The 27,871-nt window shown below is 37.3% G+C and overlaps 1 protein-coding gene across 2 annotated transcripts in view; it reads left to right on the top strand.

The window, feature by feature from the left end:
• The window catches only part of LOC145537072 (plastin-3-like), a 45,451-nt gene extending 23,912 nt beyond the window's left edge, over positions 1 to 21,539 (top strand). Inside the window, exons 6-17 of one of the 2 annotated variants that reach the window (XM_081567587.1) lie at positions 142 to 223; positions 998 to 1,163; positions 3,071 to 3,213; positions 10,524 to 10,550; positions 10,823 to 10,918; positions 14,523 to 14,718; positions 16,292 to 16,370; positions 17,098 to 17,212; positions 17,400 to 17,533; positions 18,376 to 18,499; positions 18,722 to 18,846; positions 20,308 to 21,539. In XM_081567587.1, coding sequence (XP_081423713.1) covers positions 142 to 223; positions 998 to 1,163; positions 3,071 to 3,213; positions 10,524 to 10,550; positions 10,823 to 10,918; positions 14,523 to 14,718; positions 16,292 to 16,370; positions 17,098 to 17,212; positions 17,400 to 17,533; positions 18,376 to 18,499; positions 18,722 to 18,846; positions 20,308 to 20,440 — 1,420 coding nt within the window. In that variant the 3' untranslated portion in view covers positions 20,441 to 21,539. The remainder of the gene's footprint in view (positions 1 to 141; positions 224 to 997; positions 1,164 to 3,070; positions 3,214 to 10,523; positions 10,551 to 10,822; positions 10,919 to 14,522; positions 14,719 to 16,291; positions 16,371 to 17,097; positions 17,213 to 17,399; positions 17,534 to 18,375; positions 18,500 to 18,721; positions 18,847 to 20,307) is intronic. The other variant, XM_081567586.1, reaches the window with a different exon arrangement.
• The last annotated feature ends 6,332 nt before the right edge of the window (positions 21,540 to 27,871 follow it).

Here is a 27,871-nt window from a genome sequence, read left to right as displayed (position 1 = left end):
TTTGATCAACCTGACTAAAGTCATACATTGCTTTTTTTTCAGATTACATGAGATAGATATTATAATAAGCCTTAAAATATTTGTGAATATTTATGGATTATTTAAAAAATAAGTCAACTTATTTTAAAATTTCTGTTTCAGTAAAATGATCAACCTTTCAGTTCCTGATACAATTGATGAGAGAGCAATCAACAAGAAGAAACTCACACCATTCATCATTCAGGTATGCACTCTTCTCCTCTCCTTCCATGAAACTATTATTTGAGGACCTGTTTTACAGACTGAAGGCTCTGCATTTTGCATTGTCTCATTTAATTCTTACAACAGCTCTGAGTTGAGGATTATTTTCCAGATTTCATAGAAGCTGAGATGCAGAAAGATTTCAGAGCTGTACCAAGGTAAATAGTGCTGGAACTAAAGTTCAAATCCAGGTGTAACTGCAAAGCCCTATATTCTTTTCATTACATTTTGCGTTCAAACATACAGAAATAAGCAAGCATGTTTAAGCTCTTAGTTAATTAGCATGCTTGAAGAATAGAAGGCTTTTATTTTCCATCTCGTATTAGGGCGTTATATAGCAGTATTTCCTCATGCAAGGCCATCTCTTGGGATGAGGAGATTCAGAACTTCTAGAACTCTCATGTGTATTCAGTAGACCTCTCATTTAGGCATTTTAAAAAATTCAACACATAACCCACATGGATATACTTACTCTAGTAACTCAGCCTTTTCCTTTAGGGTCGGTATCTTTCAATCGAGGCTAACTAAAAATGCTGTTAACTTGCCTTGGAAATCTGGAAAAGACTATAAAAATGAGGATAGATTTGTTTTAGCTATGCTTTTAACACCAAAGCTTGGATATTACTTTCTGTGGATCATGTATGGGTAAACTTAATACATAATGTCATTACTGAGTGTTATTTCAGTGAAGGGAGAAAAAGACTGTAAAAAAACAGAAAGGTCAAGAAGCAAGTGTTATAAATTGGCTGTCTTGCAGGAAAACTTGAACTTGGCACTGAATTCAGCTTCTGCCATTGGATGTCATGTTGTGAACATTGGTGCAGAGGATTTGAGGGCTGGGAAGCCTCACCTGGTTTTGGGACTGCTGTGGCAGATCATTAAGATCGGTTTGTTTGCTGACATTGAATTAAGCAGGAATGAAGGTAATGAAACACAGTCATGATCTTGAAAATTGTTTATTGGTTATTTTTTTCTAGTCATGCAGACTGTCATGCTTTCACCTAATTGAGGTGATTAGATGATAATTAGAATTAACAGAAGGTAATGTTATAGTGTTATTCAGGAAAACAGCCTAATTATAACTTTCTTCTTTAGTAGTAATTAACATTTGTCTGGCTCTTTAGAATTCATTTCACAATAAAGACATGAAAACCCAGAGAGTTTAAGGAATTTGTGCAAAGTTCTTTTCTGCTCTACTCACATAGTCCCCACCCCATTACCACCCTCAGGCACACCATCTCCTATTAATTTTAATACCTTTTCTATTCTATTATAGATTTAAGACTCTTCAAAAATATTCTAACCTGCCCTTGATGGTCTCATATTTCCTGAATTAGCAGAAGCACCGTTTTTATAGCATAGGGTTTGATATCACATCATAGACTTGTAGAATGTGTAAGCATATGTGATACAATTGTCCTAAGGTCCTAGGAAGTGCTACACTGTCCTCTCCTTTTGAAGTTTAAAATATTAAGCATCACTCCAAATATTCACGTTTTTTTCCGGAAATCACCATATCAATCTTCAGTTACTTTGGGGGAAGAATATATATTGGGAGTTCTCAGTATTTCAGGGTCTCACAATACCTGTCAACAGTCCTATTCTGCACATTTATCCAAGACTTTATGATACTTAAAATTTTCAGTCCACTCAAAGTGGGCTGTATTTAAACAAATAAAATTTTTCTAGTTGCTAGCCTCTTCAGAGCAGTGTTTATCTTGTTAGAGTTAAAGTCCATTGAACAAGGAAAGGAAGACAACAAAATTAAACTACATTGGCTCATGTAATAAGTCAAATGATTTATCTCTGACAAGGTCTCAGGTGCAGGGAGGTCAGGCTGTTTAATCCTTTCCAGCCTTTTGACTTGGAGATGGAGAGCATGAGGAGGTTTCTGTACAAGTGACAATGTTGCCTCTGCCTTTACTTAAATCCCTCAGTGCCAGAGTGACATGGTGTGAAGTGGAGTCTATGAAAGATGAAGTTTGCCCATTAGAGATATTACTTAGACCTCTTTGGAAGTCAGGCAGTTTTAGTCTTCTTGTTCAGTGTAAATCTCCTTTTATCCTATGGGAGGGAATTATTGCATAAGGACTATACAACTTCTCCATAAAAACAGTACCTAAATTTAGACAATTCTCTGTGCAGATGCCCAAGCTTCTACCTCTTATCTCTGGGGATATTTAACCAAAAACCCTTGGCTTCTTCTGCACATTTAATTCAATAACAAAAAAGTGTTGAGGAACCTTTACATATTAGGTGCTATAGACAATGTAAAGTTGAATTCTTTTTCTTTAAAAACAGGTATGGCAAAAGCCACTACAATATTGTAAAGTAATTAGCCTCCAATTAAATTAATTTAAAAAACCAGGTTTAACATTTCAAGAGTTAGTTATGCTTAAATATAAATACCATAGGGTTTGAATACTCTTTAAATCAAAAGGCTCCAAAGTTTTAAACATACTCCCCCAAGCCTCTGATTTTAATATTATTTAAGAATAGTTTATGTAAATATATGACATAATGTAACAATGTTCAACTTAAAGCTAGAACTTACTTGGTATTTGGAATGTGATGAATAATCAAGATGTTAAAATATGTAATGCTGTGTATTCTTGTAATTAAGTGTTTCTATCTGTATCATCTTATAACTCATTATATACTTTCATTTATCTTTATTATTAGACTGTGAGTACCTGAAAACCAGGAACTAGGTCACAGTACTTTTTGTACCTCTGTTACTTACTTAACAGAGTGTCAAAAGACTCAATAAACATGTAATGACTGTTACCATATAATGTATCGGTTGGGTTTTTCTTTTTTTCCTTTGTAGCCTTGGCTGCTTTACTTCGAGATGGTGAGACTTTGGAGGAGCTTATGAAATTATCTCCAGAAGAGCTTCTGCTTAGATGGGCAAATTTTCATTTGGAAAACTCAGGCTGGCAGAAAATCAACAATTTTAGTGCTGACATCAAGGTAACTGTTTAGTTAAATACTTCAGTTCAGTTCAGCTGCTCAGTTGTGTCCGACTCCTTGTGACCCCATGAGCCGCAGCACGCCAGGCCTCCCTGTCCATCACCAACTCCCAGAATCCACCCAAACCCATGTCCATTCAGTCGGTGAAGCCATCCAACCATCTCATCCTCTGTCGTCCCCTTCTCTTCCTGCCCTCAATCTTTCCCAGCATCAGGGTCTTTTCCAATGAGTTAACTCCTTGCATCAGGTGGCCAAAGTATTGGAGTTTCAGCTTCAACATCAGTCCTTCCAATGAACACCCAGGACTGATCTCCTTTAGGATGGACTGGTTGGATCTCCTTGCAGTCAAGGGACTCTCAAGAGTCTTCTCCAACACCACAGTTTAAAAGCATCAATTCTTCTGCACTCAGCTTTCTTTATAGTCCAACTCTCACATCCATACATGACCACTGGAAAAACCATAGCCTTGACTAGACGGACCTTTGTTGACAAAGCGATGTCTCTGCTTTATAATATGCTGTCTAGGTTGGTCATAACTTTCTTTCCAAGGAGTAAGCGTCTTTTAATTTCATGGCTGCAATCACCATCTGCCATGATTTTGGAGCCCAGAAAAATAAAGTCAGCCACTGTTTCCACTGTTTCCCCATCTATTTCCCATGAAGTGATGGAACCAGATGCCATGATCTTAGTTTTCTGAATGTTGGGCTTTAAGCCAACTTTTTCGCTCTCCTCTTTCACTTTCATCAAGAGGATCTTTAGTTTTTCGCTTTCTGCCATAAGGGTGGTATCATCTGCATATCTGAAGTTATTGATATTTCTCCCAGCAATCTTGATTCCAGCTTGTGCTTCCTCCAGCCCATCGTTTCTCATGATGTCCTCTGCATATAAGTTAAATAAGCAGGGTGACAATATACAGCCTTAACCGTTTAGTTAAATACTTGACAGGGACATAATAACATGGAGACTTCAGGTCAGCTTAAAGGAGGGAAAATCCTATGAGTTTATCACCCAACCTTGTTGCCTCTAGGCCCTGATGGTAGATTTCAGTAGAGAGACTGAGCCAAGTAAGAGCACCAGCACTAAGTCTAGCTTTCATTTTGTGGAAAGGGGTTTAAATATTACAGTGCTAACATTTTCTATTCTGCCTACTGTTCAACATGCTGTACGAAAAGATCGGCAGTCATGACTTCTGTTCCTAACTGCCTTTCCCAGGCCTCAGTGGATCTGTGTTAGTAAAGGCCTAGAGAGAAAGGGCCTCAGGATTCCCCATTCCCTTTCTTATTTGGCTCCTCTTCTGTCATGTGCTCCCTCCTTCAGGCATTCAGTTCTTGGGGGTAGTTATATACTCTTATGTATGTTTGTATTTCTTACCTCAACCCTGCCCCTATTTTTTAAATTTAAATATATTTTTAAAAATGTTACAATGTTATATTTGTTTCTGCCATACCACAACGCAAATCAGCCATACATTCCCCTCCCTCTCTGGCCTCCTACCCCTCTCCCCATCTCATCCCTCCAGATCATCACAGAGCACCAGACTGGGCTCCCTGTGCTACACTGCAACTTCTCACCAGCTATCCATCTTACACTCCATAGTGTGTGTGTGTGTGTGTGTGTGTGTATATATATATATATATATATATATATATATATATATATATATATATATAGATGCTACTCTCTCCATTCGTCCCACTCTTTCCCTCCCCCACTGTGTCCACAAGTCCATTCTCTATATCTATGTCTCCATTCCTTCCCTGTAAATAGGTTCATCAGTGTCATTTTTCTAGATTCCATATATATGTATTAATCTACTATATTTGTTTCTCTCTTTCTGACTGACTTCACTCTCTTTAACAGGCTCTAGGTTCATCCATCTCACTAGAACTGACTCAAATTCGTTCTTTTTTATGGCTGAGTAATATTCCATGGTGTATATATACCACATCTTCTTTATCCATTCATCTGTTGATGAACATGTAGGTTGCTCCCATGTCATGGCTGTTGTAAATACTGCTGCTATGAATGTTCGGCTTCCCTCGTAGCTCAGTCGGTAGAGTCTGACTGCAATGCAGGAGACCTAGGTTCAGTCACTGGGTTGGGAAGATCCCCTGGAGAAGGAAATGGCAACCCACTCCAGTATTCTTGTCTGGAGAATCCCATGGATAGAGGAGCCTGGCAGGATACCGTCTATGCAGTCGCAAGAGTCAGACACGACTGAGTGACTAAGCACACGTGAATATTGGGGTACATGGATCCTTTTCAGGGTATATGCCCAGTAGTGAGGTTGCTGGGTCATATGGTATTTATTCCTGGTTTTTTAAGGAATCTCCATACTGTTCTCCATAATGGCTGTATCAGTTTACATTCCACCAACAGTATAGGAGGGTTTGCTTTTCTTTACATCCTTTCCAGCATTTATTGTTTGTAGAATTTTTGATGATGGCTATTCTGAATGGTGTGAGGTGATAGCTCATTGTAGTTTTGATTTGAATTTCTCTAAGGATTAATGATGTTGAGCATCTTTTCATGTGTTTCTTGGCCATCTGTATGTCTTCTTTGGAGAAATGTCTGTTTAGGTCTTTTGCCCATTTTTTGAATGCGCTGTTTGTTTTCCTAATATTGAGCTATATGAGCTACTTATATATTCTGGAGATTAATCCTTTGTCAGTTGTTTCATTTGCAATTATTTTCTCCCTTTCTGAGGGTTATCTTTTAATCTTGTTTATTGTTTCCTTTGCTGTGCAAAAGCTTTTAAGTTTAATTAGGTCTATTAGGGTTTTTTTTGTTTTTATTTTCATTACTCTAGGAGGTGGGTCACAGAGGATCTTGCTGTGATTTATGTCAAGGAGCATGCTGCCTATGTTTTCTTCTAAGCTTTATAGTTTCTGACCTGATATTTAAGTCTTTAATCCATTTTGAGTTTTTTTTTGTGTATGGTGTTAGGAAGTGTTCTAGTTTCATTCTTTTGTAGCTGTCCTGTTTCCCCAGCACTACCTATTGAAGAGGCTGTCTTTTCTCCGTTGTATATTGTTGCCTCTTTTGTCAAAGATAAGGTACCCATAGGTGTGTGTAAGCTTATCTCTGGACTTTCTATCTTGTTCCATTGGTCTATGTTTCTGTTTTTGTGCCAGTACCATACTGTCTTGATGACTGTAGATCTGTAGTATAGTCTGAAGTCAGGAATGTTGATTCCTGCAGCTCTGATTTTCTTTGTCAAGATTGCTTTGGCTTTTCAGGGTCTTTTGTGTTTCCATTAAAGTTGTAACTTATTTTGAAAAAAAAAAATTTGCAACTTATTTTGGTTCTATTTCTGTGAAAAATATTATTGGTAGTTTGATAGGGATTACATTGAATCTGTAGATTGCTTTGAGTAGTATAGTCATTTTCACAATATTTCTCCCAATCCAAGAACATGGTATATTTCTCCATCTGTTTGTGTCATATTTGATTTGTTTCATCAGTGTCTCACAGTTTTCTGCATACAGGTCTTTTGTCCCTTTAGGTAGGTTTATTCCTAGGTATTTTATTCTTTTTGTTGCAATGGTGAATGGAATTGTTTCCTTAACATCCCTTTCTGATTTGTCATTGTTAGTGTATAGGAATGCAAGGGATTTCTCTGTGTTAATTTTATATCCTACAACTATACCATATTCATTGATTAATTCTGGTAATTTTCTGGTGGAATCTTTATGGTTTTCTATGTTATCATGTCATCTGCAAATAGAGTTTTACTTCTTGTTTTCCAATCTGGATTCCTTTTATTTCTTTTTCTTTCTTCTCTGATTGCCATGGCTAGGACTTCCAAATCTAGATTGAATAATAGTGGCAAGAGTGGGCACCATTGTCTTGTTCCTAATCTTAGAAGAAATGCATTCAGTTTTTCGCTATTGAGAATAATGCTCGCTGTGGGTTTGTCGTATATGGCCTTTATTATGTTGAGGTAGGTTCCTTCTGTGCCTACTTTTTGGAGTGTTTTTATCATGAATGGGTATTATATTTTGTCAAAAGCTTTCTCTGCATCTATTTATATGATCGTATGACTTTTATCTTTCAGTTTATTGATATGGTCAATCACATTGATTGATTTGCATATGTTGAAGAATCCTTGCATCCCTGGGATAAATCACCCTTGCTTATGGTGTATGATCCATTAATGTGCTGTTGGATTCTGGTTGCTAAAATTTTGTTGAGGATTTTTGCATCTATATTCATCAATGATATTAGCCTGTAATTTTCTTTTTTGGTGGTATCTTTGTCTGGTTTTGCTCTCAAGGTGATGGTGGCCTCATAGAATGAGTTTGGGAGTTCTCCTTCCTCTGCAATTTTCTGGAAGAATTTGAGCATGATAGGTGTTAGCTCTTCTTTAAACTTTTGGTAGAATTCACCTGTGAAGCCATCTGGCCCTGGGCCTTTGTTTGCTGAAAGATTTTTAAATCACAGTTTCAATGTTGGTGCTTGTGATTGATCCGTTTGTGATTTCTAATTCTTCCTGTTTCAGTTTTGGAAGGTTGTACTTTTCTAAGAACTTATCCATTTCCAGGTTGTTCATTTTATTGGCATATGGTTGCTCACAGTAGTCTTTTATGATCCTTTGTATTTCTGCGTTCTGTAGTAACTTCTTTTTTGTTTCTAGTTTTATTGATTTGAGTCTTCTCCCTTTTTTCCTTGATGAGTCTGGCTAGTGGGTTGTCAATTTTATATTCTCAAAGAACCAGCTTTTAGTTTTATTGATCTTTGCTATTGTTTCCTTCATGTATTTTTCATTTATATCTTTACGATTTCTGTCCTTCTACTAACTTCAGGGTTTTTTTGTGTGTGTTCTTCTTTTTCTATTTGCTTTGGCATAAAGTCTGGTTGTTTATGATGTTTTTCTCATTTCTTGAGGTAGGCTTGTATTGCTATAAACTTCCCTCTTTTGCTGCGTCCCATAGGTTTTGGGTTGTCATGTTTTCATTGTCATTTATTTCTAGGTATTTTTAATTTCCTTTTTGATGCCTTCAGTACCTGTTGGTTATTTAGAAGCAGGTTGTTTAGCTTCCATGTGTTTGTGTTTTTTTTTTTTCCTGTAATTCATATCTAGTCTCATAGCATTGTGGTTCAGAAAAAATGCTTGATACAATTTCAGTTTTCTTAAATTTCCTGATGATTGTGACTGAAGATGTGATCTGTCCTGGAGAGTGTTCCGTGTACACTTGAGAAAAAAGTGTATTCTGCTGTTTTGGAAAGGGAATCTTATTTTTAAATGAATATTGTAAAAAATTCTCCTTTGATATTTTTTTAAAAAGATATTCTGCTTTTAATAGTTTTAAAAAGAAGAGGATTTCTGGGTAATGTGAAAAGGAAGTTCCAATTTATGTTCACATTCAAATTTTCACCTAAAGCCCCTTTTTGGGGTAGTAAGTTACAGACTCTTTGGGGTCTACTCTTCACCTGTCTTTCTCAAGTGCATAGGGAGAAGGCACATACAAATTATTTCTGCACCCTTAGTAGATAGTTGTAAGTGAAAGCACTTTCACAACTGTAATGCCCTACTCCTTAGGAGATAACCTCTGTGCCACTAATGTAAGATCTGAGTTTGCGTTCCATGAATTTCTCTGCAGTGGCTTTCACTCTCACCTGATTCTCCCCATTCTTAGAATAATTTCTGGCAAGTGTATCAAACGTACATAGTTGGCTCATTGAAGATACAGCTTTCTAGGCCTCTCCCAGAGCTCTGTACTTAGCAGGTCAGAGCTTACATCTGGCCATCTCCATATTCAGCAACTTCCCTGGGGGATTAGGGTGTACACAATCCATAGGAGTTACCATGAGAAACATTCCTTTATAATCTGTTTGGACTGTCAAGGCCCAGTAATAGAAAACTACCAAAGCTGGGAAGGTGATCTTCAGATGTAACATTGATCTCAGGTGGCCTCGGCCTATAGCAGCTTGAGGCAGGGATTCTGTTCCCAGCCAGAGATTGAGGTCAGGCTACAGCCGTGAGAGAACTGAATCTTAGCCACTAGACCACGAGGGACCAGTGGGACCAAGGCCCTGGCCCATCAGCTGTGTAGAAATGAATTTCCACATAGAGACTGAGACAAGTAAAACAAGTGTTTATTAGGAGGAAAACGTATATGTGAATAGACTCACATGGGTGGGCTCAGAGAGACAGTTGCACCCTCGTGGTGGTTGAAGTCACTTTCATGGAGCATTTCTTCTGGGTTTCCCTTTGCCAGTCATCTTGCTTTGTCTGGTTCTGAGTCCGTGTTTGGTTTATCTCAGGATCCTCCCATGTGTGCATGTGTATCTCTTAGCCAAGATGGATTCTAGTGAAGAGGCCTATGGGTAGGTTGACATCACTTACTATGAGCTTGAGACAGGAGATACATGGGTCCAGGCTGAAGAGTTTCTCCCCTGTTGACAGAAATTCTATAATAGAAGAAACTCCATAAAAACTGGATGATGGAGGAGGCTGGGCCTTGCCCAGATAAGAAATAAAAGACCATATATTCCTCATTCTTGAAGTCAAGGATACCTTCCTGACTACACAGGCACAGGAAGGCTCAATGGAGGTCAAAAGGAAGGGGGCAACACCTCAATTTCTGTCTGGGAACCAAAGCCCTGCTTCAAGGCACTGTGGACTGAGGCTACCCAAAACCACCGTGATGCTACCTCTTCTATCTCTTATCTGGACAGGGCCCAGCCTGCTCCATCATCCAGCTTTTATGGAGTTTCTGCTATTACTATTATGGAGTTTCTGTCCACAGGGGGAAACTTCAGCCTGGGGCCCATGTATGTCCTGCCTCAACATGATAAAGAAACTTCACTCCAGTTCCTGTCCTCTGGTATTCCAGAGAGGCAGAATTGTACTTGACATGTGTGTTGGAGACCCTCATTAAATGTTTAGACTAATATAGTGGTTTTCAGGTTTTGTTCTGTGTAGCATCCACACAGCCTGAATTCACCCAGCCCACATCCCATATGAGCAATACCATTTTGTTTTAGGTATTGGTATTCCAAGTAAAAGTGTTCCAGTGTTGAAAGAGGTCAAGGGCTTAAAACAAAGAGAAGCTCATTTGGTTAAATATATTCAGATGATTAAGAGTTTACTGTTATTTCACCACCTCAAGTAGAAATCATTTAAAAATTTTTGTCATTTCAATTTATAATTTAATGCATTGTTAACACAACTAATCTCTTCTCCATAGGTTATGGTATATACATATTATGCTTTGTAATGATATAACCTGTTTATTTTCTCTTTCCCTATGCTTCCTGGATTTCTCCTATCCTACTTGTTTCTCGTGCTTGTTTTATCTGTCAAGCTTATTGACTTCAGTAACTCAGTGAAGGTACAGAACTAGTTATATGTTTTCTAGCATTATTATATTGATGATTTCAATAAATTGTAAAGTCATGACAAAATCCAGTTCATCCATATTCAAGGCAGACATAAGGCCAGATAGGTGGACTTTTCTGGGAAAAGGAACTGTTAAATAAGAAGATAGAGATTTGTGTCACATTCTTACAAAATCCAATGCAAATATCCTTCCACACATGGGACAATAGGATACATTCATTCTTTGTAAATGTGATCTCACTGACATTTGCAATTCATTTTTAGGATTCCAAAGCCTATTTTCATCTTCTCAATCAAATCGCACCAAAAGGACAAAAGGAAGGTGAACCACGGATAGATATTAACATGTCGGGTTTCAATGTAAGTATAGATGTTCTTGTGAATTCTACAAGCTTACAAAATTGTCAATTTCTTATAGATAACAAGAATGCTTATAATTGCATGTTGTGATGTTGGCAGTTTTAAGTATTATCTTAAATTTTATTACTGTAGATGTAATTTATAGACAGAAAGACCAGCTTTGATTTATATTAATAGTTTATTGGTGAGTTCTGTAGTTATGGTGTTGTTGGTTTTTATGGATGGCATAAAATATTCAGAGTAAGTGTGGGGAAATAAGCACTAGAGGCTAACCTTTTCTGAGTGTTTGGATTATAATCACAATGATAGATTTAATGAAAACATATTCTTATGTTGAGAGTAATGTGAATGTGTTTACAAACTCCTGATCTCTCAAATCCAATTTGGTGAATTACTGTCACAGACCATGTTCCCTTGTTACATCACTTATTTGCTCAATGACCTTGGACAAGTTCCTTTGTTCATACATGAAGTAACAAGTTGGCCTAGACTATTGAGTCTCAACTTTCTAGGATCCTGTTGTTCTTTGTATTCATTAGATATGGAATGGATTCTACTGATTTTTAAAAAATGCACATTTCTAGCATATTTCATATCCACTTCAGGATTGAGTGGATTACACTTGCTAAACATTTTATGCAGCCCTTATCAGAACTGAATTTGTCACTGACTTGTAGTACTTACATTTCTGTCTGTTTTTAAATCTGAAATTCTTCAGTTCAGGTCCCTCTTGGCACAAATGAGGGGCCCTCCTGTGCATGAAGGAAGCTATCTGGGATGGCTAGCCAGGTGATCTTATGCCTGGGTAGATAACACCAGTGTACTGATTCTGATTATGATACAGCTCTTCTCTAGTCACTTCTCCCTGGTTGATCTTAAAGCACTCCCTTCGCTGTCTCTGTCCTCCTCAGAATCCTTTAAGGATTCCCCGTTGACTTAAGAGTTCAATCTGAAATGTTCTGCTGTGCACGTGAAGCCCTGCTACACCATCTTGCTCCATTTCTTCTAGCCAGGGCAATTTCCTACTGCTCTGTCCACACATTCATTTTACTGTTGAGCCTTTCATCATGCTTTTCCTTTGTTTTTCAGTGTCCTTTATCTTTGTCAGTCTTATACCTTCTTTAGGGATATGTATCTCCATCATAACATCCAGTTTCCTCATGATCCTTTGTGATTCCTCTCTGCCTCCATACTCCACCATCCCAGGCAACCACTGATTTGCTTTCTTTCAATGTAGTTTGAATTTTTGAGAATTTTATGGAATCATATAATAGGTGCCCTTTTTTTAATCAAGCTTCTTTCAGCGTTATTATTTTGAGATTCATCTGTGTTGTTACATAAATCAGAAATTCATTCCTTTTTATTGCTGAATAATATTTCAGTGAATGGATATGCTATAATTTGTTATCCATTCACCCCAATGAACATTTGGATTGTTTCAAGTTTGAGGCTATTACAAATACAGCTGCTCTGAACATTCATATACAAGTCTTTGTGTGAGTTTATGCATTCATTTATCTTTGGTAAATACCTAGGAGTAGAATGGCTGGGTAATGGTATATGTGCGTTTAACTTTTCTAAGCAGCCGCCAAGTTGTTTTCCAAAATGGTTGTACCATTGCACATTGCTACCAGTAGCACATGAAAGTTCCAGTTCATCCACATGCTCACTGACACTTTAATGTGGTTAGTTTAAACATTAAGAATTTTGGCAGTGGTAGAGGTGTCTCATTGTGATTTTAATTTGCATTTCCCTAATGGCTAATGATGTTGAACATCTTTCCATGTAGTTATTTGCTGTCTATACATCTTTGTTTAAACACTTTACCCATTTTAATTGCATTGTTTGTTTTCTTATCAAGTTTTGAGTGTTTTATATATTTTGGATATAAGTCCTTGATTGGATATGTGATTTGCAGATACTTAGTCCCAGTGGTTTTCCAAGAACAGGCATTGTTTAATTTGAACAAAGTCAGATTTAGTCATTTTTTTTCTTTGACAAATCATGCTTTTGATGTTGTATCTAAGAAATTTTAGCCTAACACAAGGTCACAAACATTTCTTATGTCTCCTCTTAGAGGGTTTATAGTTGGGGTTTTATATCTAGTTTTTTATTTATAGTTTTGGGTTTATACATTTACATGTGTGTGTGTATTGAAGGTTAATTTTGAATATGATGTGAGGTATGGGCTGAAGTTCTTTTTGGCATATATATATATATTTATTTGATTGTCTTTTGTTTCATTATTCTGTATCTTAATTTTTTAAAATTGTTGCTATTTCAACGTTTCCTTCTACTCCAATATCATCAATGCTTTTTGTTTAAGAATGCCGAGATGATAAAAAATATGAGATTTAAAAATAAAGATAGTAAATAGCATGAACCAGAAGTATTAAAGTAACAGAAAATAGAATAGGCTCTATGAGATGAACTCACTAGGCTCATGGAGAATCCCAAAGGCTGAATCCCAGTCAACTGCTCATCTGCTGGTGGTTACTGATTGCTCTGCAATGGTAACAGTGAAGGGTAACACAGTAAATACCCATTCTTCTGGAGACCTAGATGATCGAGGCCCCTCACTGGAGATGAAAAAAGTAAAGATAGCATCACCCATTAAAGACAGAGTTAAGACTCAAATTATAGAATCTGAACTGTGTTGGTTTGTAAGTAACATTCCCAAATTTCCTTTATCTCTTGTTTCCCCCTTATTATAAAAATCCCTTCTTACCTGACACTCTTTTCCAGAAGACATACATTTACCCTGGGGCATACTGGGGTGGCCACATCTATAGTAACTGCCAAGAGAAGTCTAGAGGGGGCAGATCACTGGAAACGAATAATCCAAAAGCAATTGTTCCTCCTGCAGCTCCAGTTTTTTTTTTACTTTTATTGTTGGGAGGTGGGGATGGTGAGCACTTGGGAAACTATCTTTAATTTGGTATGAAATTATCAGATCTGTAACTTATACTCCTCACCAAACTGTATGTTAGTCAAGAAATCAGCATGCATCTTTCCAAAAGGAAAGAAGTTGGGGTTGAGGGGGTGGGGGGGACAAAACAGAGAAGAAGTTAGGAGTCCTAGGAATTAGCTGAAAGTAAGTATTTTACACAGAAATAGACAACTTTGCTTCCTGGATGGAAAAGTAAAATCAAAAAATAGTTTAAGAGAAAGATGATAATTTGAAATATGTAATTTAAACCTCAAAATTATTGGAGCCTGGTATCCTTGATTATTATTGTAAAAAATTTCTTCATAATTCCTTCATCTTTTTCAGCCTTACACCCTCTTTAGGGCCTAAATTTAAAATCTGAACAAGTTTCACTTTTTTTCTTAATGAATTTTGGCATGAGAGAAGTAATTTCAGTTGAGTGAAATGTATCCTGTCCTTAGATTCGTGATCTGGTGCCATCTAGGGTATTTTCAAGGTACTGCATATCCAGCACAGGCAACTTTTTTTTTTTTTTTGCATTCAAAACAGTAATATAAGTACCATGTGTTGGCTAAGAAAAAATAGAATTGTATACCCAGCTTATCATTGTAGGGCAAAGTTTCTATATTTTTAGTATGGCCTTTTTTAAAAAAAAGTCTTATTTTACTTCAACAGGAAACAGATGATTTGAAGAGGGCTGAGAGTATGCTTCAACAAGCAGACAAATTAGGTTGCAGAAAGTTTGTTACCCCAGCTGATGTTGTCAGTGGGAACCCCAAACTGAACTTAGCCTTTGTGGCTAACCTGTTTAATAAATACCCAGCACTCACTAAGCCAGAGAACCAAGATATTGATTGGACTCTATTAGAAGGTAATAGAGTATACAGGTTTAGTATACAGGTTTCTTAAATTATATTTGGGGCTACACAGTAGAAATACATAGGCCACGATGATTTCATAATCTTGATTTAATAAGTTTCCTTATCCACTTTCCTTTAGCAACTGTCTACTATAAGTAGTCCCAAGGGCTGAGTAAAAAGTGGCAACTGATAGAAAGGGATGATACAAGGGAACTTTTATTTTAATTTACTTATTTTTGGCTGCTCTGGGTCTTTGTTGCTGCGTGTCGGCTTTCTCTAGTTGCTGCACCCGGGGGCTACTCTTTGTTTTGGTGCTCAGCCTTCTCATTGGGGTGGCTTCTCTTGTTGAGGAGTGTAGGTTCAGTAGTTGGGCTTCGTTGCCCCATGGCATAGGGGATCTTCCTGAACCAGGGATCGAACCTGTGTCCCCTGCTTTGGCAGGAGGACTTTTATCCACTGTACCACCAAGGAAGTCTGGGAACTTTTAAAGTAAGCTAGCCTAGGATCACTTAGTATAAGGCCACTTAGTAAACCAATGTTTTATTTTAATATTTTGTATTTAGGTCACTTATTTTTAAACCTCCCTCCAAAAAAATGCACATGTGCATAAAATTTGACCTATGTAAATCTGCAGTATTTGATTCATTCTTGCATAGTCAGACTAACTGAAACTGCTCTCATTTCCTTTCACCTTTAACCTACTCAAAAAATAATAATAATGCATGTAAATATTCATTTAATTTGGGAAAGGCAGAGTATACCTTTGCCAGATTATATATGCATGAAGTATAGTACTTAAAAATTAACAAATGTAATTAGTAGCTCATTGCATATCCACTAGCATTATTATGAAATCAGATGGTAAAGAATCTGCCTGCAGTGCAGGAGACCTGGGATCAATCCCTGGGTTGGGAAGATCCCCTGGAGAAGGGAATGGCTGCCCACTCCAGTGTTCTTGCCTAAGAAATCCGTGGACAGAGGATTCTGGAAGGCTACAGTCCATGGGATCACAAACAGCTGGACACAACTTAGCGACTAATACTTCAAACTCTCAATTAGCAGCTCATTGCATATATACTAGGATTACTGTAAAATCTTTAAATTTTATGCTTTTGAAGTTTCAAATAATTTGTTGCTCTAATATAGGCACGTAAAAAAAAGTACATATATGTAACTTAGTATCAGTATTTTTAAATGGGTAGAGAGAAGATGTAAATTAATGTGAGTATAGAGGTTTGTATGACCATGGTAAATTTTTCTAATAAAAACTAAACCAATAATATCAGTTACTTTAGAAGTATGGGGATTTGGGGAGATACTGGAGAAGGATGAGATAGGGAAGAGAGTATAAAAAGTTCATATACCTCTTAGCTGGTTATAATAAGGTTATATTTTTACTTTTAAAAGAAAGTCATCCAATTTAAAAAACAAGAGAGTATGTATTTAGAGAGACTGCTTAGAGATTCATATTGGAGAAAACCTTTAGATCTGAAAAAAAAATAATCATCTAATTGTGGGTTGATGTTATATGCACATATGCAAGGTGTTTAATGATTATATAAACACTGTGAATATTTTTAATAGGAGAAACTCGCGAAGAAAGAACCTTTCGTAACTGGATGAACTCTCTTGGTGTTAATCCCCATGTAAACCATCTCTATGCGTAAGCCTTCCAATGCTCTTGTAAAGTTTTGAACATCATGAATGGATGCTGCATAAATAATTATAGCTCTAAACCTTTTCTAAATGTTAGTTTGTAGCCATTACTTTATTGGAAAATGTGGTGACTTCCGTTATCATTTCCCAAATACACAAAAGCCCAGATTATTTCTTTACATGGTCATTAAGTAAAAAAATGTATAAATATCTTTCTAACACCCTAGGGAACAGAGACTTTATATTTTGAAACGGAGACCAGAGAGCACATTAAGTAGACCATCCATGATGCCTTGAGGTCTTTGTGTTCACTGTTCTCTCAGCCTGGAATGTTCTTTTCCACATCAAATGCTTTATTCCCTTGCTATATTCAAGCCGCTGATCCAGATCCTAACCACCACCTACCACTCCCTAACTCCTAACCTCTTTCTTTTTGTTTTTCATAGCAATTAAATACATTCCCCTAACCCATTTATCCATATACTTGTTTATTCTCTTTCTTTCTCTGACTCTAAAGGCCTGGAATTTTTCTCCTATGAGCCCAGCTTCTAGAACAGTTCTTTGCAAACAATAAGCTCTCAATAACTATTTTTAAGTGAATTGGATGGTGTTAGCTCCATTTTTAGCACAGATTAATAAAATACATGAGTCTTTTGACAGTGTAGTGTCCTTGTTTTTAAGGAAACAGGCTCTGCTCTCTGAAAACACTGATCAAACTCTTTTTAAATCATCAGTGACCTGCAAGATGCCCTGGTAATCTTACAGCTATATGAACGAATTAAAGTTCCTGTTGACTGGAGTAAGGTGAATAAACCTCCATACCCGAAACTTGGAGCCAACATGAAAAAGGTAGCTAATTAAGTTGCTGCACATATTTGTTACGGACTGTTTTTATTCTCAATTTGTTTCTTTTGTTTGGGAAACTCTTTGACTCTGAGCTTCTTGAGGACAGAAACTGTGTCTTACTTTGTGCGCACCTGCATATAAAGATTAAACAAGTGAAAATCTTTAATCATTTGCTTTTGTTTGCTTGCAGCTAGAAAACTGCAACTATGCTGTTGAATTAGGGAAGCATCCTGCCAAATTCTCCCTGGTTGGCATTGGAGGGCAAGACCTGAATGATGGAAATCAAACCCTGACTTTAGCTTTGGTCTGGCAGCTGATGAGAAGGTATGGTATACAATTTTAACTGCTCAAGTTCACTATCATACAGGTCTGTGATCTAGTCTTTACTATTTCTAAGGAAACGTATCAATGACTACACCTTTGAAATTTTTATGTTTAGACTCCGAAGTGAGTTTAAGTAATGAGTATATGTTGGATGGTCAATGGGAAATGCCTTCTCGATAGTGAGGCAACAGAATTGTGAATATTTCCCTTTTTTATAATCTGCCTGACACAGACCTGAGCCTCATTTAGAGTTGGTGAATAAAAACAGCAAAAATTATGAACATGTATACATTTGAGAAAGAAGATCTCTTAACTGTAATGCTAAAAAGCAATTCATTATAACTGGGTACCAGCCAAAGCACAGCTTACTTTAAGTCGTTACCAGGGGTTGGCCTAGTACACAGTGAGCCTGCAGTAAGTAGACTGGTGGACTTACTCAGTAGAGCGCTGAAAATCTTCCCACCAGCAGTGCAAAAGGCAGCTCAATGGCAAGCCACTACTGCCTGAAATTTTTTTTTTCATATAGTGTGAATGTCTTCTCGTGAAATCTTTCCTTTAATCTCTCAAACCTAAGGAAAAGAAATGAAAGATAAAGCATTCTAATAATTGTATTTTTTTTCTAATAAACTAGGACAGAAACTGTTCTGCTGCTTTTTTAAAATTAATTTCTATTGGTGTTTAGTTGCTTTACAATGTTGTGTTAGTTTCTGCTATACAGCAAAGTGAATCAGCTATATGTTTAAATATATCCCGTCTTTTTCAGCACAGAGCATTGAGTCGAGTTCCCTATCCTATGCAGTAGCTTCTCATTAGTTACCTATTTCTTCTGCTGCTTCATTTAGATATACCCTCAATGTCCTGGAAGATCTCGGTGATGGTCAGAAAGCTAATGACGACATCATTGTAAGCTGGGTGAACAGAACATTGAATGAAGCTGGAAAATCAACCTCCATTCAGAGTTTTAAGGTAAGAATTCCATGTTTGACTATTAAACGTTATGTTTGCTATAAAAAGTATCTATAGTTTGGAAAGCTAGCCTTTGGATTCTTTGTGAGTGAGATCATTGTGGGGCTAACGACATGATTCTTTTCTAATTCACTAGACTTTGTTTTTGACAGCGTTATATAAGTGATCATGCATTAATTTGTACACATGGAAATTCTCAAATGTATTGTCCTTTTACTCTAGGATAAGACGATCAGCTCTAGTTTGGCAGTTGTGGATTTAATTGACGCCATCCAGCCAGGCTGCATAAACTATGACCTTGTTAAGAGTGGCACTCTGACAGAAGATGACAAGCACAATAATGCCAAGTAAGGGATGCTGCCTAATATCCTCATAAGGGCATAGACATTGTAGGCAGGCAGATCTGCATTATCATTCAGGTTCTGCCACTCAAGAATGGTGTCAGCTGGGGGAAGCATCTTCTAGCCTCAGATTCCTCATCCATAAAATGGGAGCAATAATACTTACCTTGGAGATTTTGAAATGAGTAAAATACGTTAAGAGCCTAACATTGCTGCACCTGACCTAATAGGTAGGTGCTCAGTCAGCCATTGGTTTGTAGGTTATAGAAATAATGTATGTGTTAAAGCAACTTAGCTGCAAACTTAGAACAGAAGAAAAATGGGCTAAGGATAACCATGCCTTTGATAGGGTTTTCTTTTGTTGCACTCTTTTCAAACGTTTTTAAAACTTACTGTGCATAGCCCACCTTACTACATACACTGAGTTTATCTTGGTCCCTTAAGTGGGCAGGATGCTAAACCCTCAGCTGAAACCGTGCCTTGAAAGTTCCCTGCATTTTGACAACATGCAGAAGGTCCTTCCCACCTGCCTCTTCCCTTCTTCTCCAAAGATCTAGACTGTGATCTGGTTTCATGGGCAACCCATGAAAGCTCTCCTAGTATACACTGAAAATCAGCTCCCAACAGGGCTTCACAAGATAGCTAAGAAGCATTACTGTAAAACTTCATTTTGGCATCACATACTGCATCACATCATTTCTTCCCTCCTTGAAAAAAATATTTGCAGCATAATATGATAAAGATTTATAGAGAACTCCTCAAAGTTCTTTTTCCAGAAACTTGATCATATTTAAAGATTCCTGTTATAGAACACCTAGAAATGCCTTGTGTATTAATTGAGGGGTGCTCCTGCAAATTTCCTCGGCTGGACATGTCAGTTCTTAACTCCTTTCCTTTTTCTACCCTTTTCATTCCTTGCTTCAGCCACACTGGCATGTACCATACAGACTCTCTCTCCTCCCTTGGATATTTCGAAGTATTCACTGCATCTATGAAATTGTATTTTGCATCTGGCACAGTTTTCCATTCTGTGTCTCTAAGATCTCGTGATAGCCACTGTTATCTTATTACATGCTCAATGAGAATATCAATATCTGAGTAATTATATATACATATTTTCAACATCTGGGTATATATACATATATGTATATACACACACACACATATTCTAGAAAAGTGTTTTTTCATATCAGTACTCCTAAATTGTTCTCATTTTACATTGTAGAAAAGGAGTGAATAAATATCATCAGCCCCAAATAGTAGAGCTTAAAAATCTGGTATCACTTATGAGTGACCTCAAAAAATAAAAGAGAAGACAATGAAAAATAAAGTCATTCTGATTTGAACTCTCACTGTAGAAGTTTTGCATCCTAGACAGTTGAGTATATAAGAGGAAATAGATGCCTCATGTCAGTGCCCATGACTGACCAGAATTGCACTTCAATTTTTGTTTCCTCCAAAAAATAGGTACGCAGTGTCGATGGCTAGAAGACTTGGAGCCAGGGTGTACGCTCTCCCAGAAGACCTTGTGGAAGTAAAGCCCAAGATGGTCATGACTGTGTTTGCATGCTTGATGGGCAGGGGTATGAAGAGAGTGTAAAATAACCAATTTGAATAAAAAACAACCTTGCTCCCAGGTGCATGATTAGCAGTACAGCAATTTCTGGCTGAAGTGCTCATGGCTTAAGAAACTATTGGTTATTGAAAGGACTTTTTAGTTTTCACAAGACTAAGCTCATCTTGGGAGCCCTCAGGTGAAAGAGTTTTAGTAGCAACAACTCCTCTTTCCCATAGTCAAGGTGGATTTGTCAGGCCCACCTGAAATGTGCCCGTAGTCAAATCATTTACTCGCTCCTCATAGATCGCTGCCCTTGACATTTTCCATTGCTGTACGTATTTCTATGTATCTGTTTTCCTCTTAGAATGTCCACCTCGTGGGACTTGCTTAGATGATTGAATATGAATATTATTGATATTAGGCAATAATTTGCTTTCCATCCAGTATGCTAGTTCTTATTCAAGAACTGTGGTCAGAGGGTATTTGTATATGAGTATCCTTTGCTTATCTTTCTAGTACTGAAAATTGACAGAAGTAACTGGCTGTGCAGAATGTAATAGAAGCTTTTCATATTCTTTTATTCTTAAAATCAGTATCTTTTTACAGTATTCTTTCTACATGATCCTTTTTTGTACATTTAAGAATATTTTGATTACGTTAAATAAGACTGCTGATTTTGCTACTTTTTAAAGGGGTCTTCAAGTAAGTAAAAAACATAGAGGGAAATGTACCTTGAATTTCCATCTTCCCTCCCACACTAAAGCTGTAAACACTTGACATATTTTGTCCTGAAACATTGGTTCAATATATGCTTATTTGTTTTAAAACATGTACCATCAAACTCTCTCTTTAGATTTAAAATGCTGTTGAATATGACACTTTTGAGGAGAGAGTGGGCTCAGAATTTAGGAAGGATATGGTAGGCCAAGTATGCTAAGTGTATATTAAATTTTCTAATTTTACACCTAAGATAAGGAGATGTGGTCACTAAAAAATAAACATATATGTAGGACTTAATGTACTCTAATGTACTCTTGCTTTGTCAAGCTGTTTGCTATAGTTTTTAAGATCGTAATGTTACTCTAACTCTAATGTAATCTGGTAGCGATTATTAGTTCAAATAAAGGCATTTACATAATTAGTCTCTTCGTGCCTCTGTCCCTTCTTAGTATGCCTATAATGTTTGCCAGTTTTTTTTCTCCAATATTCTAACTCATTTTCTGGTGTACTTTATAATATGATGTTTGTTAAATTTATGCTTTTGGAGCTGAATTACACAGATGGACAGATTAAGGTTATAATCCTCAATGAGGTAAGATGGTTTTCTCCAACTTACCAAAATTTCTTAGTCCATTTTCTCCCTTTTTCTTTCTTTTCATGTCATTCAATCTTTTCAGTGTTCAGTAATGACACGATATGTGTTTGCATGCGTGCTAAGTCACTTCAGTCTTGTTGGACTCTTTGTGACCCTATGGACTGTATCCCGCCAGGCTCCTCTGTCCATGGGATTCTCCAGGCAAGAATACTGGAGTGGGTTGTCATTCCCTTCTCCAGGGGATCTTTCCAACACAGGGCTAGAACCTGCATCTCCTGCAACTCCTGCATTGCAGGCGATTCTTTACTGCTGAGCCACCAGGGACGCCTGTTCTATGGTATACAGAAGGTCAAAACAATGGGGATCCAAACAACCAGGGAGGAGAGGTGGCTTATGACAGGTTTTCTTAGCCTCATCACTATTGACATTTTGGGCTGGATAATTCTTTGTTGGAGGTGGGAGGGAGCTGTCCTGTGCATTATTGCAGAGCATTTAGCTGTGTCCCTGGCCTCTATCCACTAGATGTCAGTAGCATACCCCCAGTGTGTAGACCAAATATGTCTCCAGAACCAGTCAAATGTTCCAAGGTGGGGGCAAAATCATCTCTAGTTGACAAAATGTTGTTTATGGTACCGTTTTAACGTTTTGTGTGAATCAGTAATATGAAATGCAATCCTTTAAGGAACTACATGGTGATACTATAAAATAGTTTTTATTTATAGCCTAAGAATAAGAAAGACCTTTCTTAATATGATATAAACCCCAGAGCTATAAAAGAAAGATAAATGTGACAATTCTACTTTTGCAATAAATGAGTAAGCAAAGTCACAATATAGATGACTGAGAAAAAATGTTTGGTCCCATTGTCTTAGTCCATTCAGGCTGCTGTAACAAAGTATCATAGACTGCGTGATTTATAAATACCAAATTTATTTCTCACAGTTAGGCAGTCTGGAAGTCCCAGATCAAGGCACTGGAAGGTTTGCTGTGTGGTGAGAGCACACCTCCTAGTTCACAGATGGCTGTCTTTTAGCTGTAACCTCACATTGTGATAGGGACAAGGAGCTCTGGAGTCTCTTTAATAAGGGCACTGACCCCACTCATGACTTCACCTTTATAACTTAATGTCCCACCTCCTAATACCGTCACACTGGGAGATTGTGTTTCAACATGCAAATTTTGGAGGAGCCTGAAACATTTAGTCTATAGTACCCGTATGATGGATTTTCTTAATATAAGGATAAAAGACCAGTCTCTGCAAATATATACCAGGGTAACTGATAAGACAGGACAGTTATCCCTTATGACCTGTCTTCTACTTTGTATTTCCCATGCTTATCTACATATGTTTCCTTCCAGGTACAAAAGTTCTCTGTAAGTAATGCCTTGAAGTGGCTTTGAAGCAAGATATTAATAAAAAAGACTTATTCCATCTTGCCCTTTATTCAAAACAGGAGCTAGTTTCTTGGGTGGTTCACTGTACAGAGCCCACCATCTGTAGGAATGCACCTTTGGTTACTTAAGTGTTCACATGAAACAGTTGGCCTGAACACACCATTCTTCTTTCCTCCAAATAAAGGGCTAAAATCACTAATATATTAAGAAATCTAACAAATCTGTAAAAGAGAAAGTTCCATTAGAAAAATGGGCAAAGGAGATCAATATCCAATTCAAAGCCTATAATCAAACAAAGAACATTAAAAGGGAATGCTGATTCTCAAAAAGTAACGAGGGTTATGTAGTTTCAACCAACAAAGAGCTGCCTTTTTTAGTAGACTTTATTTTTAGAGCAATTTTAGGTTCACAGCAAAATTGAGTAAAATGTACAAAGATTTTCCACATACCTCCAGCCCACACACATGCATGAGCCTCCCTCACTAACAACATCCCCCACCAGAGTGGTACATTTGTTATAGTTGATGAACCTACATGGACACATCCATAATCACCTAAAGTCCATAGTTTACCTTGGATATTCTGTGGATTTTGACAAATGTGTAATGACATGAATCTACCTTTATAGTATAATATATAGGATTTTCACTGCCCTAGAATCTTCTGTTCTCTGCCTTGCCATCCCTCCCTATTCCCTAACCCCTGGAAACCGCTGATCTTTTTACGATCTCCATAGTTTTGCCTTTTCCAGAATGTCAGAATCATACAGTATAGCCTTTTCAGATTGTTTTCTTTCACTGAGTAATAGGCATTTAATAGAACTGCCTTTTTTATGAACTGCCTGCCATTGATTTTTTTAAACAGTAATTGATAAATTATTTGATGCTAATGAAGGTATGAGCATACAGGCATTCTCTGACACCACAGATGGAAGAGTGATCAGTTTATAGCTTGTTGAAGGCAAGTTGGTAATTACAGAGAAACCAAAAACTAGCATATCCTTCAACTCTGTGCAGCCAGCAAGTACAGCAGTGTGCCATGATACATCTTGTAATATAATAAAGGGTTGGTGAGATAAATATGGTCCATCTACACAATGCAATAGTTATGTAGTTGTTAAAAAGATGGCTGTGACTCAGAGCACCGGCTTTGAGTGCCCTGCTTCCTGCATAGAACTTGCACTGGTCATCTATTTTACATATGGTAATATACATGTTTCAATGCTATTCTCTCAAATCATCCCACCCTCACCTTCTCCCACTTAGAACAAAAGTCTGTTCTTTATGTGGAATCTAAAAAAAAAGGCGAGGTACAAATATTTACAAACCAGAAGTAGAGTCACGAATGTAGAAAACAATTTTTGGTTACTACAAGGAAAGGAGGGGATAAATTGGGAGATTGGGATTGGCATATACACACTACTATATATAAAATTGACATTTACACACTGCTATATATATAAAATAGATAACTAATGACAACCTACTGTATAGCACAGGGAGCTCTACTCAATACTCTGCACTGACTTGTATGGGCAAAGAATCTAAAAAAGTGGATATATGTATAACATACACTTTGCTGCATAGCAGAAACTAACACAATATTGTAAGTCAACTATTCTCCAATAAAAAGTTTAGAAAAAAGATGGCTGTGACTCTGTAATGACGAGGAAAGATGTCCTGTGTTAATCCCACTTTAGAAAAATAAATGATAGTATATATATAGATAAAGGGACTTCCCTGGTGGCTCAGACGGTAAAGTGTCTGCCTACAATGTTGGAGACCTGGGTTCAGTCCCTGGGTCGGGAAGATCTCCTGGAGAAGGAAATGGCAACCCACTCCAGTATTCTTGCCTGAAAAATCCCATGGACAGTGGAACGTGGTAGGCTACAGTCCATGGGGTCGCAAAGAGTCGGACACGACTGAGCGACTTCACTTTCATATAGATAAAAGTGTTAGAAATTCCATAAATATATTTGTGTAGTTATACTTGGAGGGATGGAGTGTGATTAACAAGGGGTTTTTACTTTTTATATTACATATTTCTATAATATCAGAAGGCTAAGATTAAAATACACTATTACCATACTCAGGCAAATAACACAAATTTTTTTAACCTACAATGAAGTTAAGAGTGTTATAGTGAACATGTATATATTCTTTACCTACATTCCTCAGTTGCTAGCATTTTGACATAGTTGTTTTGTATCTGTGTGTTCCTCTGCTGAACCATTTGAAAGTAAATTGTAGATATTGTGACATTTTACTCTTAAATATTTCATCATAAATCTGAGAATAAGGACATTCTCCACAAGCTGGAATCAAGACTGCCGGGAGAAATATCAATAACCTCAGATATGCAGATGACAACACCCTTATGGCAGAAAGTTAAGAACTAAAGAGCCTTTTAATAAAAGTGAAAGAGGAGAGTGAAAAAGTTGGCTTAAAGCTCAACATTCAGAAAACTAAGATCATGGCATCTGGTCCCATCACTTCATGGCAAATAGATGGGGAAACATTGGCTGACTTTATTTTTCTGGGCTCCAAAATCACTGCAGATGGTGATTGCAGCCGTGAAATTAAAAGACACTTACTCCTTGGAAGGAAAGTTATGACCAACCTAGACAGCATATTAAAAAGCAGAGACATCACTTTGTCAACAAAGGTCCGTCTAGTCGAGGCTATGGTTTTTCCAATAGTCATGTATGGATGTGAGAGTTGGACTATAAAGAAAGCTAAGTGCCAAAGAATTGATGCTTTTGAACTTATGGTGTTGGAGAAGACTCTTGAGAGTCCTTTGGACCGCAAGGAGATCTAACCAGTCCATCCAAAGGGAAATCGGCCCTGGGTGTTGATTGAAAAAGGACTGACGTTGAAGCTGAAGCTCCAGTGCTTTGGCCACCTGATGCGAAGAGCTGACTCATTGGAGAAGACCCTGATGCTGGGAAAGATTGAGGGCAGGAGGAGAAGGGGACGACAGAAGATGAGATGGTTGGATGGCATCACCGACTCAATGGACATGGGTTTGGGTGTACCCAGGGAGTTGGTGATGGACAGGGAGGCCTGGTGTGCTGCGGTTCACGGGGTCGCAAAGAGTTGGGCGCGACTGAGCGACTGAACTGAACTGAACCCACATGCTACAACAACATTGTCATGATATCTCCAAAGTATAACATAGATATGTCTAATACAAAGTCTAAATTCAAAATTTCCAGATGATTCCAAAAATATCTTTAAAAAATTTTTCTTGGCGGATAGTTAATTTTCAATGTTGTATTAGTTTCAGGTGTCCAGCAAAGTGATTCAGTTATACATATATTCCTTCTTTTTATATTCTTTGCTCACACAGGTTATCACAGAATATTGAAGAATAGTATTCCCTGTGCTATCAAGTATGTCCTTCTTGGTTATCTATCTTATGTGTAGTAGTGTGTATGTGTTCATCCCAAGATTCTGATTTATCCATCCCTGCCAGGGTTCTGTTTTGGTAACCATAAGTTTGTTCTCAACATCTGTAAGTCTGTTTGTATTTTGTAAACAAGTTCATTTGTATCTTTTTTTTAAATTAGATTCCACATATGAGTGATATCATATGATATTTGTTTTTCTCTGTCTGGCTTGTGTGATAATCTCTAGGTCCATCCATGTTGCTGCAAATGGCATTAATCCATTGTTTTTTATGGCTGAGTAGTAGTCTATTATATATGTATACCGCATCTTCTTTATCCATTTCTCTGTCAATGGACATTTAGTATAGCATATCTCTCCATTTAGTTAGGTCTTCTTTGTTTATTTAATCAGCATTTAAAATTTTTTAGTATACAGATTCAGTACATTTTTTAAAGTTTATGCCTAAGTATTTCATTTTATTTGGAGTTTTTGGGTAAGTTTTTTGGGACTTTCTACACAGACAATCATGTCATCAGCAAAAATCTGTTAAGACGGTAGATCTCATGTTAAGTGTTCCTAAAGTTAAAAACAAATCATTGCTAATTTAATGGGAAGTGGTTCTCTGTCCTTCATATACTTTCCCAGAAGCACTGCATGGGAAGGTTTATTTCAAGGATCAGCAAGATGGAGATGACGACCACTTACTGGAAAGCAAATAGTATTGGTGAAAGGTTTTTAAGTAAAACCATTAAACCCCAGGTAAAGGAACTTGCAGCAACTCATGAGGTATTTATCAGATTTTGTCCACTTTGTGAAATGTCCCTCAGGGAAGAATTTAGGACTTCAGTCTTCCTCTTTGTCACCTTTTATTCAATATACTTCCTGTGCCTAGAGAAGTTCTCCAAGTTACATTTTACTTTGAGTCTTATGTTAAAATATTTTTCATTAATGGTCAGTTAAACAATACTGAGCAACTGCTTAATTTCAGGCTTTTGTCTAAGGCCTGAATAAAATGAATGAGACCCATTCTTTTCCTTGAGCTCAACAGTTTCAGATCTGGGATATGAACACTTACCACTAGGTTAAAGTGTGACTGTGGAAGTTTGTATCCAGAGTACAAAGTGAAAAAGGGAAAATTTGGACAGGGGTAGACAATGTGTGTGGCTTGGGGTCATGGTACTTGGCAAAATCCCCAATGCAAAGTGATGCTTTAGCTGCTGATTTATTTCTTGCAAATTTGATTGGCGATAAAGGGTCCCAGAAAGGTTTTTCGAAATCCTGCAGGCTTCTTCCGGAGAAGGCAATGGCACCCCACTCCAGTACTCTTGCCTGGAAAATCCCATGGATGGAGGAGCCTGGTAGGCCACAGTCCAT

This window comes from Giraffa tippelskirchi, chromosome X, assembly GCF_054371585.1.
Source record: "Giraffa tippelskirchi isolate mGirTip1 chromosome X, T2T-mGirTip1v1.2.pri, whole genome shotgun sequence".
NCBI lineage: Eukaryota > Metazoa > Chordata > Mammalia > Artiodactyla > Giraffidae > Giraffa > Giraffa tippelskirchi.
This window is presented reverse-complemented; position numbering and strand designations above follow the sequence as displayed.